We start from the raw sequence: 13718 nt of genomic DNA, 5'->3' as shown, positions 1-13718 counted from the left end.
AGACACAGACACTAGAGGTGTATACCAGTGTGGGAACACTGGCGTTGCTGAGTTACCTCACCCACAGGAAGCGGGTGCACAGGTGCAAAGTAGTGTCGGGTTTTGTCACGCAGGTCGTTGGTGCTTGGAGCTGAAGATGCTGCAGGCGGCTCGATGTGAAGAGTTCCGGTGGATCCAAGGGTGGATCTGAAGTGGTGAAGACCTGAAAGCAGAGGGGACAATGTTCAAAGTCACTAGCCAGTGACTACCGTGGAACCAGATTGGAACCAGGCGATGTTGGGTGCAAACAGGCGATGAGGTGTAGCTTCTCTCTGCAGCCACGTGGACACGAAGAGGTCGAGGACGTCCAGGAGTCGATCACGAGCTCTCCCACGAAGGCTCTAGCTGATGGCGGCGTCGGCAACTTGATCGGAGCAAACAGGCCTTGGCTAAGGCAAGCAACGCAGGAAGTGGAAAAAGCTTATCACTCGGACCAGCAAGGTCAGAGCGGGTGCTCCTTTTTACAGGAGTGAGGGCAAGTCTGAAGCAACCAGACCCGCAGTGTAAATTGTAGGTTTCATCGCCAAGATGGCCGCTGACCACGTGGCAAGTGGCCGGGATGGCGCGTCGAGTGGCACGATGCAAAAGGGCTCCACGCAGATCGTGGAGATGCTGGGGGGCTGATCTTCGGTGCAAGGGCTGCTCGGTTGTGGGGCTTCTCAAACCCCAAAGCACAGCATCGAGGGTGCCTCGGGTGCTGCACAGTCAGCTTCTCGGGGGTCTTTCGAGATGTCCGGTCCCACGTCTCTCAGTCTCGCAGGCTGTGAGAAGTCTGGGAGTCTGGGTCTCGTCAGGCTCTGGGCTCGGGCTCCGGCAGGAGGCGGCGGCAAAGCAGATGTCGAGGTGCTGGATGGGGCCTGTGTTCAAAGGGTGGCCACTCCTTGGCCACAAGGGAGATGCTCTTCAGTCTTCTGTGCAGCAGAATGTCGAAGTCCGGTGTCTTCTTAGTTTAAAGTTGATTTCAGGATGATCTGATCTGCATTGGCACTGCTCCCACTCTTATTCCCAATCTGAGGGGCGGATCACCTGCTAGGTCCCTCCTCTGGGTGGAACCAGGAAGGGGGGCGGTTACACCCACTTTCCTTTGTCCAGCTCCTCGCCAGGACTGGGGCTGGAAAGTCCCAGGACCGGTTTGGACTGGCTTATGCACGAGGACACCTTGTGTGCCCCGGGTATGTCTGATTCTATTCAGCCCTGTCCTACCCAATACACAAAATCCTGTCTGGGGTGGTGCTCGCACCTCCCAAGGCAGGAAACCCTTTGTCCAAGCCTCCCTCGCTGGAAGGACTCCCAGCAACAGGAGGTCAGACTTGTGTCTGTGGTGGCAGCATCCATTTTGTGATGCTGAGGCACTGGGTAACTTTAACCGGGGTTCATGTTATGTACATGTCGTGTCCCTCTAGAAGGGTGGAATGCTATCCCCGTCGTCAGGACTGTCGAGGGGATAGTATTCCAAATCGTATGACACCTTACTCGACATGTTTTGATAAAGCCAGACCAAAGTTAGCAAATAACCGCGAGGATTATAATGCACTTAAGAGTATATGGTATGGCAATATCCCGGAACAGCTAAGGGAGTTGTTCCCGACAGCTGCAGACAGGCGCAGCTCATGCTAGAGCACCATCTCACATAAAACCAAGCACTCTGCCTCCAGGATTGTTAAGGCCTGCCAAGGGGTGACTTATAGGTTACTATGTGTCCAGTTAGGTTAGATGTGGAGAAGTGTGGCTCACTGGTTAGAGCAGGCAGACCCTGAAGCAGAGGTCAGACCCGGGACCAGGGTTCAATTCCCGACGCGGCAGGGTCTTGAGCTCAAATGTTCACGGACTCGATAATTCTCTCGCTTCGGTGCCTGACCTAATCATGGGTTCACACTCTGCAACTCTGGGCATTAAGCTTGCTTAATCTCCACAACGGCCCCCCGCGGCGGGATGCCTGGCTTTCACCTTGGGGATGCCCTGTAGGGGCTATCTCACAGGGAAAAGCCAGGACGGGTTCCCAAGGCAAGCGCTTAGAGACCCCTGGGTGATAATCGCTATATAAATCCAATATACAATACAATACAATACAATACAATGCAATATAGGTATACTATATCTAAGCAAGAGGTGATTACACCAACTTACCCCAGCTGAGTGATCAGCCAGTTGTGTCAAATATGGAGGCCAGGCCAGGGGTGGCACAATACATGCTGCAGCCCCTGGTAGGCCTTGGATGCACCTATGCCCTGGGTACCTATGGTACACTGTTACAGGGGCCTATAAGGTGAACCAGTATCCAATTCGTAATGCACCTAGAGTGCATGGAGTCCATTTTAAGGAGAGAGCAATTAGCCTGGGGCCCTGAATAGCAGGATCCCAGGCCAACTATGTCAAAAACCAGCTAAAAACCAAGGCAAAAAGTTTTGGGGTAACCATAGTCAGATATCCACCTTCCTACAGGCATGGGCAGGAATTCCTGCATATTTTTCTCCAGGTATACCATGGCTATCTCATTCAAATAAGATCCTGGGTTACAATGCTCCCCTGTCAGTGTGGATGTGTAGAGAGTTTTGTAGTATGACAAAAAGGTGTTTGATATTTCGGGAGTGGAATGGTGTTGTGTGCCCTGCGCGTCAACTACGTCAGTTATGTAAGCTGCCTGGTGTGGAGGATGGAGCATTTGCGCCAATATCTTGCCCGGCCTGTCACCCTCTCTGTATTGGCGCGCTGTGTAGTGTTTGCCCATGAACCGCAACTCTCTGTCTGCAGCGTCGCGGAATTCCAAGAGCAACTCAAGGCACCTGGCTTCACGGTCAATCGAAGGATCCTCGAGGGTGCAGAGAGATCAGTTTCAATGCGAGTTAGGGTAGAGCGAACCTCACGCAAGGACCCCACATGTTTGGCAAAACAGACCCCACGCAAGGTGGCCTTGAAGCCCTCCCATAACGTGGCCCAGGAAGCCACAGAGCCGGTATTAATGTCAAAATAGTCATCGATGGCAGTGCGGATCTCCTCTTTAAAAACCGGATCCAGCAGTGCCCTACCAGGGAATCGCCACTGTCTCTCGTATCCGCCCAGTCTGGGGATTGATAAAGTTAACACTATGGGTGAGTGGTCCGACAACGTACGTGGAAGAGTGGAAAGGCCGTCCACCCAACCTGCAATGCCCGTGGAGAGGAGCCAATAGTCAATTCTAGTACTGGTATTGTGGTAACCAGAGTGATGTGTATACTCCGGTGTGTGCGGGTGCATACGAGCCTCAATGTCTATTAAAGAAAAGTGGGAACAAATTTCCGCCAAAACTGAGCGGGCTTGTGGTTTGCAGTCAGGAGAGGGGGACGTGCTGTCTCTGCCCGGGGTCATTAATAGGTTAAAGTCACCTCCCATAACCAACAGGTCTATATCAGAGTGAAGCAGCGTCAGCTGCAGGTCTTGGAAAAAGGCCGGGGAATCCACGTTGGGCGGTAGACTCCCACCTGTGCGATTTTATATCCAAACAACACACCCGTTATGAGCACATATCTGCCCTCCCCATCAGTCTTACTACCAGTCAATACGAAGGGAACACGCCTGTGCACAAGAATCGCAACACCTCTAGCGTATCTACTGTAATTTGAAAACACTCTGTGCGTCTCCCAGCCTTTCGCCACGGAGATCGTGTCTGACTCGACTAAGTGGGTCTCCTGTAAAAAAAGGATATCCACCTTATGCCGTGCAGCATAGTTCAGTACTTGTTTGCGTTTCCTTGAGGTGTTTAAACCACGAACGTTCCAAGACATCAAAGTGAGTCTGGACGGACCAGACTGTAGACCTACCCTGGCCATAACATCTCAGCAAAGATTTTCGCCAGCAGGCGTGCATCTGTCAATCTACTCCCATAAGTCTTGCAGTTGCTCACAAACACAAATGACCACATAAACAAAACACGGCCCAACCCCCACCCACCACCCAGCCTCCCAACATCCCCAGAGAGGCCTTCCCCAAACAAACGCTGATCAACAGTGCAAAACACAAAAAGGAATGACCAGTCAATGAAATAATATTGCTGCAAAAAAAATGTTAAAGCCCCAAAGAAGTTAAACAATAAGGCATTCGCCATAGGGGGTGGCAAAGCTACGCCATGCGGGTGTCCCAACTAGCGACTCCTGAATTAGTGACCATTCAACAAGCGCTGGAAAGTCCACATCCAATAGGACACACAACGAGCAGTGTTCAAAGATTAGGATACATCGAACATTCAGCCCTGGCCAGTTTCAGCAAAAAGATCAGCACTGGACTGTGTGTCGCTGCGGGCGGAGATCGTGGCGCGGAGCCAGAGGCAGATGGTGAGCCCTGCTTCTTCAAGCCTTGACAGAAGTCTTGTGCTTCCGCGGGAGAGTCAAAGATGCGAAATCTGCCGTGCACATCCACCTTCAATCTGGCCGGGTACAGCATGCCGTATTTTAATCCAAGATTACAGAGAGTGGACTTAACTCCATTATATTTTCGACGTGCTTCTTGGACCATTAGTGTGAAATCTGGAAAAAAGGACAGTTTGCTGCCCTGCCACTGCACCTCACCGGCCTCATGTGCTGCACGAAGCGCGGCGTCGCGGTCGCGGAAGTTCATAATTGTAGCAATAATGGGTTGTGGTGGCTGGCCGGGGCGAGGTTTAGGTCCTAGCGACCTGTGTGCTCGTTCGACAACAAAGCCAGCAGTGAAGGTGTCCTTGCCAAATAGTTCAATGAGGAGGTTTTCAACAAAGGTGTCAAAACCGCCAGTGGCAGTTGTCCCCGCCACGCCAAGAATACGAATGTTGTTGCGCCTACTATGCGCTTCTAAGTCTTCGTTTTTATGGCCACATCTTTGAGAATTTTCTCAACAGGTTCCAGCCGCTTCAGCGATTTCGAGGCACCATCTTCGACATCCGATATCCTGGATTCCGCCACGTCGAGTCGTCCGTCATGGGCCTGCACCTTGGTGCCCATGTCGGCTAGCTTTTGCTCAAGGCTGTCAAAGCGGGTGTCAAGCGCCTTAAAACCAGCGCGCATTTCACCCATCATGGTGGCGACCATGGCCGCGGCGTCCCCAATGTCAGCCGAATTGGCAGTCCCAGCCGCCGAGCCAGTCGGAGGGTCCACAGTGAGGTGGGGGGTCTTATCGAAACTGAGCTTTCTCTGATTCGGGTCCCGTTTCCCCATCGCTTTGGTGGTACAGGGGGCGCAGTTGCAATAGAAAAAAGCAACCGTGGAGCCAACCCGCGAGGGGGGGAGTGCGACAGGATAATGCAATAGAACCAGGCAGACCACGATCAGGTAGGCCCCTGTGGTCGCTTCGTGAGCGGGCCAAAATGGGTGAGACCAGTCTCGCTTGTGAAAGCCAATGGCGGCAGGCAGCTGCGGCAGCCAAGGTCCAGGTAGTAGTGTGGGCCGAAGTCCGTTTATGAAGAGCGCTGCGTGTAATGGAGTGGGGAGCGACCCTCTCCCGCTATCTAGAGCAGGAGGGAAGGGAGGGAATCAAGTTCCCCCCGAGTGCGTCTGAGGCGGGGCCGCCGAATTGCACTAAGGAGCGCCCACCGGGAACGCAACCACCGCACTCCCCCACCCCCGACGTCCCCTAGCGATCGCTCCCACCAGCCGCCCCGCACCCGGCACAGGTTCGCAAATCGAGGCCCTGGCTTCGGCTCGCCTCCAGGCCCACAGGCCGCGGTCGCACCAAAGAGCCAGGCGCCCCTACCCGGGGGCCTGCGAGGGGCGGGCAGCGCGCGAAGAACACCGCAGGAGGCGTTCGAGAGGGCGAAAGGCTTGGAAGACGGGCACCGCGCGGCACTCACCCAGCGATCCGGCGCAGAGAGAGAAGATGGCGCCGAGGTCCGGAGGCCTCGATTCTCCTCCGCCTTGCACACTCTTCGAGGTCGCTCCCTCGATCTCACAAGCCACCCAGATGGTCGGGGCGGCTACCGCATTCAGGTCCGCATGAATGTGGAGTACAGGAGCGGGGGATTACAGCTTAATTGTCGCCGCCGGGAGCCCGCATGGAGGAGCTTCACGGAAAGGCAGCCATCCCGATCGCCGCCGTGGCCACGCCCCCAAGGTCGTTGACGTCTGGAGGTAACTTTTCCACTGGGACGACCTGGTCCCTGTATCCGACCCGTGTTCCATCCCGGTCTGCCTTTACTTACGTGTAGGTACCAGTCAAGCAAAACCAGATAACTGAATTTGACACTTAATGCTATTTCTATTTAAAACTTTAAAAATTAATTTCTCCAGTTCCACTTAACGATTTTTGTCGTTTTGGCATCATTTTGTTCATTTAAATATTCTGTATTTTTATAAATGGGGGGATTTTTATTGTGTTGTGTTTTCAACTTTTTAACTGTTTTGGTACTTCTAAATGCTTTATACATTTTCTTAAATTAAGCCTGTCTGCTGTGAACCATAACTATCAGTGGTTGAAATCAGGTTTAACTTACTGAAAACTTTACTGGACCTAACTAGAATAATAACATTATTACTTGTGGAGGACTATCATCCTCCCCAACTAATAATCCGCTTTCTCACTCAAGCTATTTCCCGTGGGCCTGATGGACAAAAATGTTTGTTTAAATTCGAAAATGGCTGAATTGATTGACAAAATTATTTTGTTTAAAGTCGAAAATGGCTCAATTGGGGCCTTTCAGGTGTCAAGGAAAGGATACTGAGCAAGTGTAAGTCCCTTTATTCTTGTGCAGTTATATGCCATGACTATGTGCAGTTCTACAAGTGTAAATCTCACACCAGGGGTGGGAATTTGCAGTTCCAAAGGGTAGTTGGCATGGTGAGTGTGTAAATGTCCCCAAATATGAGTTTATTATAATTCACTAAATCTCCAGCCATTTACCACTATGGAATTAGTTGGAGATTTGCACCTGGAGTAAAAGCCTTTCCAAAGTGGGAAGAAGAACTGAGCCCTTCAAACTTGGTGGGGGTGTAGAGAGTTCTCCACAAATACAAATGTTTTATCTGCTGAGAAAAAAAGAGTAAATGTGCTATTGCAACCAGGCATCGTCCTGTGCATACAATTTGACAATATGGGAATATCAAGATCTGAGAAAAAGCCACATGACTTTCCATATAATACATAAGGAAACCTGCAACCGGCACAGCATTCCAATACTATTAAGAATGCCTGGGATTGAAAACAAGATGTGAAAGTGCAACTAGGCAAATGGGTAAGTCTCTGCACATTGAATTTATGTACGGTTATAGATGTCCAGAAATGACTTATGGCAATGCTGGGTCCATGCTCCATTTAGTGCGTGAGGCTAATTTACATTTAGCCGCATTCAACCCTGGGGATATCTTGGCCCCAAGAACAACTGAGAGATTCAAACAGCCTATTTCATATCATATCCAGGTCAGGATGTTAAGATATACATGAAGGGGGATGAGGTCAAGATGTACACTTGCAATATGTATGTGGCTTTGGCACACTCAATGAAAATACCCACTCTATTACAGTCTAACCAGACTATGGAAAATGAACATAAGCCCTGGCCCTAGTTGCCTCAGCTGTAAAGTGGAGAATGATACTTAATGTCAGCCAGTCATACCCAACCCTAAACTGGCAATAGTCAGGTTGATGGTGGAGTGGGAGAGCCAGGGAGAGACACAGCTATTGGTCACCATGGGCTTGTTATTTGCACAAAGATTGACTATTATAGGAGATCAGACCTGGAACCTTCCCATTTGTAAATGGACCTGCTGCATAGATTACAGCTTTAAGGCTGAGGAATATGTATAAAAAGAGTTTCCCAAGAATCACCCGAAAATCTGTGTGCTGTGGTGAGATTATTACCAAGAAATTAATAGAAGTGTCGTATAATGTACTTGTCGACATGATACCCTGATATACAATTTACAACCACATTGTGTACTCGTCTGCTTAAATTTACACAAAAGAATACAATTGCTGCATATTATTTCTTTTGCCTTATAAACATGATAAAAAGAGTTGCATAAAAAAGATAGTAAGGGAGAAGGGCCCAGTCAGGTTTTTAAAGTTTTCCAGAAATTACGCAAATTGCTTAGCTGCTGAACTTGGAGAGGAAGGTATTCCGTATGATTGCTGTAGCAACAGAGACGGCACCGTGTCTGTATTTATTAAATTTTTGTTTAAGAATTTCAAGAACAATTTGGCCACGTTGTATAAAGGCTGGGGTTGTAGAGTTCTGTATTGACCGAACAGAGAAATTTGAATGTGACATGCTACTTCAGTTGGAGCCAGTGCAGTGTGGCCAAAGGTTGGGAAATGTGGTCTCAAACCCACACTAATCTGAGCATTGGACTGATTTACCTGCGGTTAAAAGATCAAATAGGGAGGTTAAGAAACACTGAGTTACAGTAATCCAGATAGACAGAAATTCATCCAGATAGGCAGAAACTGTATGAGATTTAACACCTTATGAAAAAGGGACGACAGATACAACATATGGTTCAGTATACATATTTGAAAAATACAAGATTTAACAGCTGCCTTAATCTGGCGTGCCGTTGTCCGAGTCCATTTTAATACCCAAGTTTTTCACACATGTAAAAAAAGGTGGGTTTAGGTCCCAAGGAAGACGGCCAGTAGGAAACATTTCCATCAGAAAGAAAGGAAGACTATTCAATTCAATTAAATTCAATACACTTTATTCGATTAGATTAAAATCATAAAAGGACACAGTATAAAAATACAATAAAAATACATACAATCGATGAGTGAATACTATATAAAATTGGTGATGTTCATAAAATTTAAAAGCCAAATGCCACGCATGATTTAGTTAGCAGGAAAAGGTGCAAAGATACATAACCAGAATACAATAATCTCTAGTAAAAGATAGGCCATCATAACTCCACTAAGACTAAGCAGTGGAAGAGACATGGGGTGGGAATCCTAAGGATTATTCCTTGGTGCCCTCACACGTCCTTGGGCATGTCATGCTTCATCATCGGGTGTTGCTCCTCGTAGGGCGGCGCTGCAATGCCCTACAGGCCCCACAGGCCCCACAAAGAGTCACTTTAACTGAGACCTTTTTTTATCTTGCCATACGATAAGAGGTGTAAGTAGGAGGGCGTCCTAAATGTGTGGGGTGGAGTGAGTATGCAGGAGTGAGGAAACAAATAAATACAACTGCTTAAGAGATACCAGGTAAAGAAACATTATGTGATGGCTCTCTTGACAGGATTAAAGAAATGTAAATAGGTTGGTGCTACTGTTGAGGCATAATGTACCCAAGTAGCCTCAAGTCTGTGGGTATAGTCAGGTCAACATGTTTTCCACTCTAAGGCCCAAAATGTATCCAGGGCGCTTCTTCAGGACCTACTAAAGAAGGGGGGGGGGTAACCCTACCCCACACTGTAACTGTGATGTGCAGTATAGGTATTCCCCAAAAAGATAATACCTGGGACAGTGATTAAAAAAGATCATCCAAACCTTTGGATCAGTCAAGTATGCCCCATAGGTCAGAGACAGAGGTTAGCGCTCAGCTGCTAAGTAGATTCTGTGCATGGAGTGAGAAAGACCTACCCTATATTTGTCAGTGCAGCTGTGAAGATCTGCCAGAGCCATCACCACTACCAGGTCTGTTCTATGGCCATGGTGGAAACCCATTTGAGAGGGATGTAGTATTTTATGAACTGTTACAAACACTTTGGAGTGCAGAAGGATGGGTCACTCTAGCAGTTTGCCAAGCAAGTCAGTTGGGAAACTGGTTGATAGTTTGCCATGGTGTCTGGATCCAAAGAAGGTTTTTTTCAATAGGGCTTGACATAATCAAGCTTCAGAGTATTTGAAATACAACCTGACACTAAGAAAGCATGCATTTTGACATTGTAAAGGAAATGTTCAGACCCTCACAAACTCTTAGATAATTTTGCAGGAAGTAAATCAGCCGGAGAGAGCCCGAGGGCTTGCTGCCCTGCACTAGATCAACAAAGCCATTAGAGGTAATGGGAGAAAACGGCTAGAGAGTTAGTGGGCGTTGGAAGTTAAGTTTGAGGAAGGGGACAATTGAGCAATGATAAACAGCTCACTAAGGATGGCATGAGTGTAACCATTTTATTTATGAAAAAGTCAGGTGTATGGCTACACTTATCTTCAGCCATTTTGGTGGTTCTCTCTTGTCTTTGATGACTGAAAAGGTATCTGCTGCCATGGGCAGGGCATTTTGTTAGAATAGAACACACTTTTGACTATTTTATTGCTTGCTTATAAATAAAATTTAGTTTGGACCTTTTAGAGATGGGTCATAGTTGGGTCAGAGAACCTGCTGCAAGATGAGTGAGCCAATTTGCTCATCTTCTTTTATAAAGTAGCACTTTGGTCTAAAGTTTCTAGGTATTGAACATCTTAGGAGTTTAGAAGCTTTTTAGGATTGCGGGACAGAGATTGCTGAGTGAAGACAAACCAAAGTATCGGGAGAAACGTTCTTCCAATTGCAAACCTTTGAGCATGGAGAAGGACAAGGTGTATTCTTATGCTGATTCCGGAGAAAGCAAGAAAATGCAATGCCATAATAGCAGGACTAGGCAACCAAAAATCTATTCTATGATTGGCAGTATTTAGTGGAGCAGATAATATCAAAGGCATGACCCAACTCAGGAGTAGAAAGAGAACTCAAAGATAAGTCGAATCCAGAAAATACCTCCTTGATATCAGGGCTGAACTGCCGCAGCAGCATCGGGCGTTTCCCTGGGAGGTTGGAAGGGTGGGGGTGGTTTTGTAACAGTGGGGGCCAGTTTTGTTACTGCGGCCTATCTGACAAAATTGACAGGGCTGCTTTGGGTTTCCAGTCCAGCCCAGGTCTGCTTTAAATAAGGTGCCAGTCCCCGTCTGGAGTATCTAAGTGAGTATTCAAATCACCCAAAAATAGTTTGGGCAGTATCGGAAGAGAAATGGGAGTATGCTAAAGTAAAAAAATGAGGTGCCTTCATTCGCCAAACCCGCGAGGGGATCGGTCCGCCATTTTAAAAGACCACGAGGCATCGGCAGGGTCACTAATTCTGTGTGAGAATATTCCAAGGCTGAGAGAGCCACACAAATCCAACTTTATGCATTTTTAATAACATTTAACAAGAAAATCAAGGCCTCCTTTTTCCATGAATGATTTGCAGTCGACAGTTTGTAATTAGGTGGAGCAACATCATTAAAACTATTTGTCACGCCCTCACTGAGACCAGTTTCGGTGAGGCAGACAATGTCAAAATTTTGATTGATCATGGTATCTTTTTTAGCGACAAGTTCTTTGGTGCTGATCAAGCGTTTATCAGTAAACTAGAGAAAAATATATTTTGCTATGAATTTAAGAATGAAAATGGAAATAAAGTAGGCATTTTTTCTATGTGCAGTTCAGATGCTTTCAAGACCTTACTTATCCATACATCCAGAACATGGTAAGTAGAGAAAAATTCCAGAAAGTTTCCCAGATATATGATATTAAACCCAAGCACTTACCATCACTTGGGAAGGGAAACAGCAACATTACTCGGTTCAGGAGTGTTTGTCGTTGTCTTTCTTTTACCGTAAAAAGGGAATTGTTTCCCAAATAAGCAAAGAGTACGTGAAAAATGTGATTGACTACCGACCCGAGCACACTGAAAAGTGATGTCATGGTCTCCTCTGCACCAGCAGTTATATAACTATAGTAGTATTCATTAGTCATCTGTCTGCATTCTGTTGGTGATCTGTGGCTTATGTCCTTCTGGGAACAGCTTATATTGTTACTTAGATCACTGCCAGAGTCCCTAAAATTATTTGTAAAATTCTCAAGTCTGATATGATTAAGCAATGTGTAGCTTATTCACTTCCGCTTGTTCCTATGCTGTTGAAGAGTGTCAATGACGTGTTTTAGCGGTTGTTTGTTAGAATATCATCATTCAAATATCAATCCTCAAAAACATTGTGTTCATGATATCAGCTACCAACATAGCCTTGCAGAAGGAATATATAGGGAGGGAAGTATAGATTGTCTATTACTAACTCCCCCTACTTACATTTACATTATGCTGGTAGTCTATATCGTGGTTATTAAAGCTTTGTAGGTCGATATTTGGACCACAGTGTAGTGGTATAACATCTTTTCAGTAGCTTAAAAGTACCTTGGCAATCATCTGCTTCTCTGGGGGCGACTTTCTACAGCAATACTTCTAATTGTTTTCGTTATTCTCTTTCTTATAATGGGCTTTTGCATGTTTCCCACTTCAAGCTTCATCACAATGGTCGATTATTTCTGGCGTAGCGTGAGGGGTTCCACAGGGGCTGTTGCCCATGGCGCAAAATTCTTAGGGGCGCAAAATATTAATAGAAAATATTGCAACTCCCTAACCCGTGGACTGTTAGCATTTCCTGAGCTAACGGTCCAGGGGTTGGGGGGCGCAACCCGACTTCTCACCCAGAAAGGCTCAGAAGATGGCGACAGCTTAGAAAACGGAGTCGCTTAAGCATAGGCCACTACTTCCGCAAAGAGCCCGAATTAGTATGCAAGATGGCATTAGAGTATGCCAAACCCAGTAGGCAAGCCCTGCCGTTAAGCAAGATACAGTTGGAAACAGAAAAGGCATTATCGAGCCTTGCTTTGTAGCTAATTCATATTATGTTTGCCTACACAGCACTATATTAGAGCAAAGTATACTGAGATGGTATTGGGCAACGGTCATAATCAAGCCGTTTCCATAAAAATGGCTCAGTCACTACACCACGCTATGCCGCTGCCTTTGCCTTTGCCTACTATTATATTGAACATTATTGATTTGTATGCCGTTTTTGCCTGAGTTAGTAATGTGCACTTATCATTGATTTAGACTTTTTAGAGTTTTGAATTTTCAATGTGTGCATTTTTCTTTTGAAGTGGAGTCATACTTCAGATGGTGCGTGGACAACGACCTGTTACGGAAGCATCACCTAATCTGCCCAGAAGATTATCTTACTGATAAAGGACCAGTTTTCAAAGCTCCAGAAGGTACGTTTTCTTTATTTTGCCTTCCCAAAGACCCTGATTCTGAGTATGCCGGGCTGGAGTGAGATATCGTCTGCACCCGATAACTGTAATACCCTATATCTTCTATTACGAATTGACATGGAAAAGTATACGTAAAAATGGGTGCTTTCCACGCCTATTAACTCCTGGTTTCAGAGCTTAGACCAGCCGATATTTACCAGAGGAAAACTGTAGGTGGAGCAGTAATTACCTCATTATTCATTAGTATGATCCTTACACAAGCCCTTGTTTGCACATGGATTGAAATTTAGCCCTATTCTTGAAATGAGGGCCTAAGACAGTACACCATAATGGCCCTTGTGAAGAATATGATAAACATATTCCAAATTTGAATAATGTGCAACTAAATGAACATCACATCACACACATGAAGTATGCAAAACTAATAAAGGAAGCATTTGTGTGTGTGATCAACGCCACGCAAAATGTGAGTCTGCCATTGTTGACAGTACACATAGAAAGTGCTTTGGTTCTATCATTCAACGCTACATGTGAGGCTGCCATTGTGGACAGTAGACATAGAAAGTGGTTTGGCTCTATCATTCAACGCTACATGTGAGGCTGCCATTGTGGACAGTAGACATAGAAAGGGGTTTGGTACTATCATTCAACGCTACATGTGAGGCTGCCATTGTGGACAGTAGACATAGAAAGTGGTTTGGTTCTATCATTCAACGCTACATGTGAGGCTGCCCTT

General features: G+C 46.6%; 1 protein-coding gene across 1 annotated transcript in view; it reads left to right on the top strand.

Moving 5' to 3' along the window:
• The window catches only part of DLEC1 (DLEC1 cilia and flagella associated protein), a 712951-nt gene that overhangs the window by 81579 nt on the left and 617654 nt on the right, over positions 1–13718 (top strand). Inside the window, exon 5 of the mRNA XM_086940885.1 lies at positions 12872–12982. Coding sequence (XP_086797011.1) covers positions 12872–12982 — 111 coding nt within the window. The remainder of the gene's footprint in view (positions 1–12871; positions 12983–13718) is intronic.

This window comes from Lissotriton vulgaris, chromosome 10 (genome assembly GCF_964263255.1).
Source record: "Lissotriton vulgaris chromosome 10, aLisVul1.2, whole genome shotgun sequence".
Taxonomy (NCBI): Eukaryota; Metazoa; Chordata; class Amphibia; order Caudata; family Salamandridae; genus Lissotriton; species Lissotriton vulgaris.
This window is presented reverse-complemented; position numbering and strand designations above follow the sequence as displayed.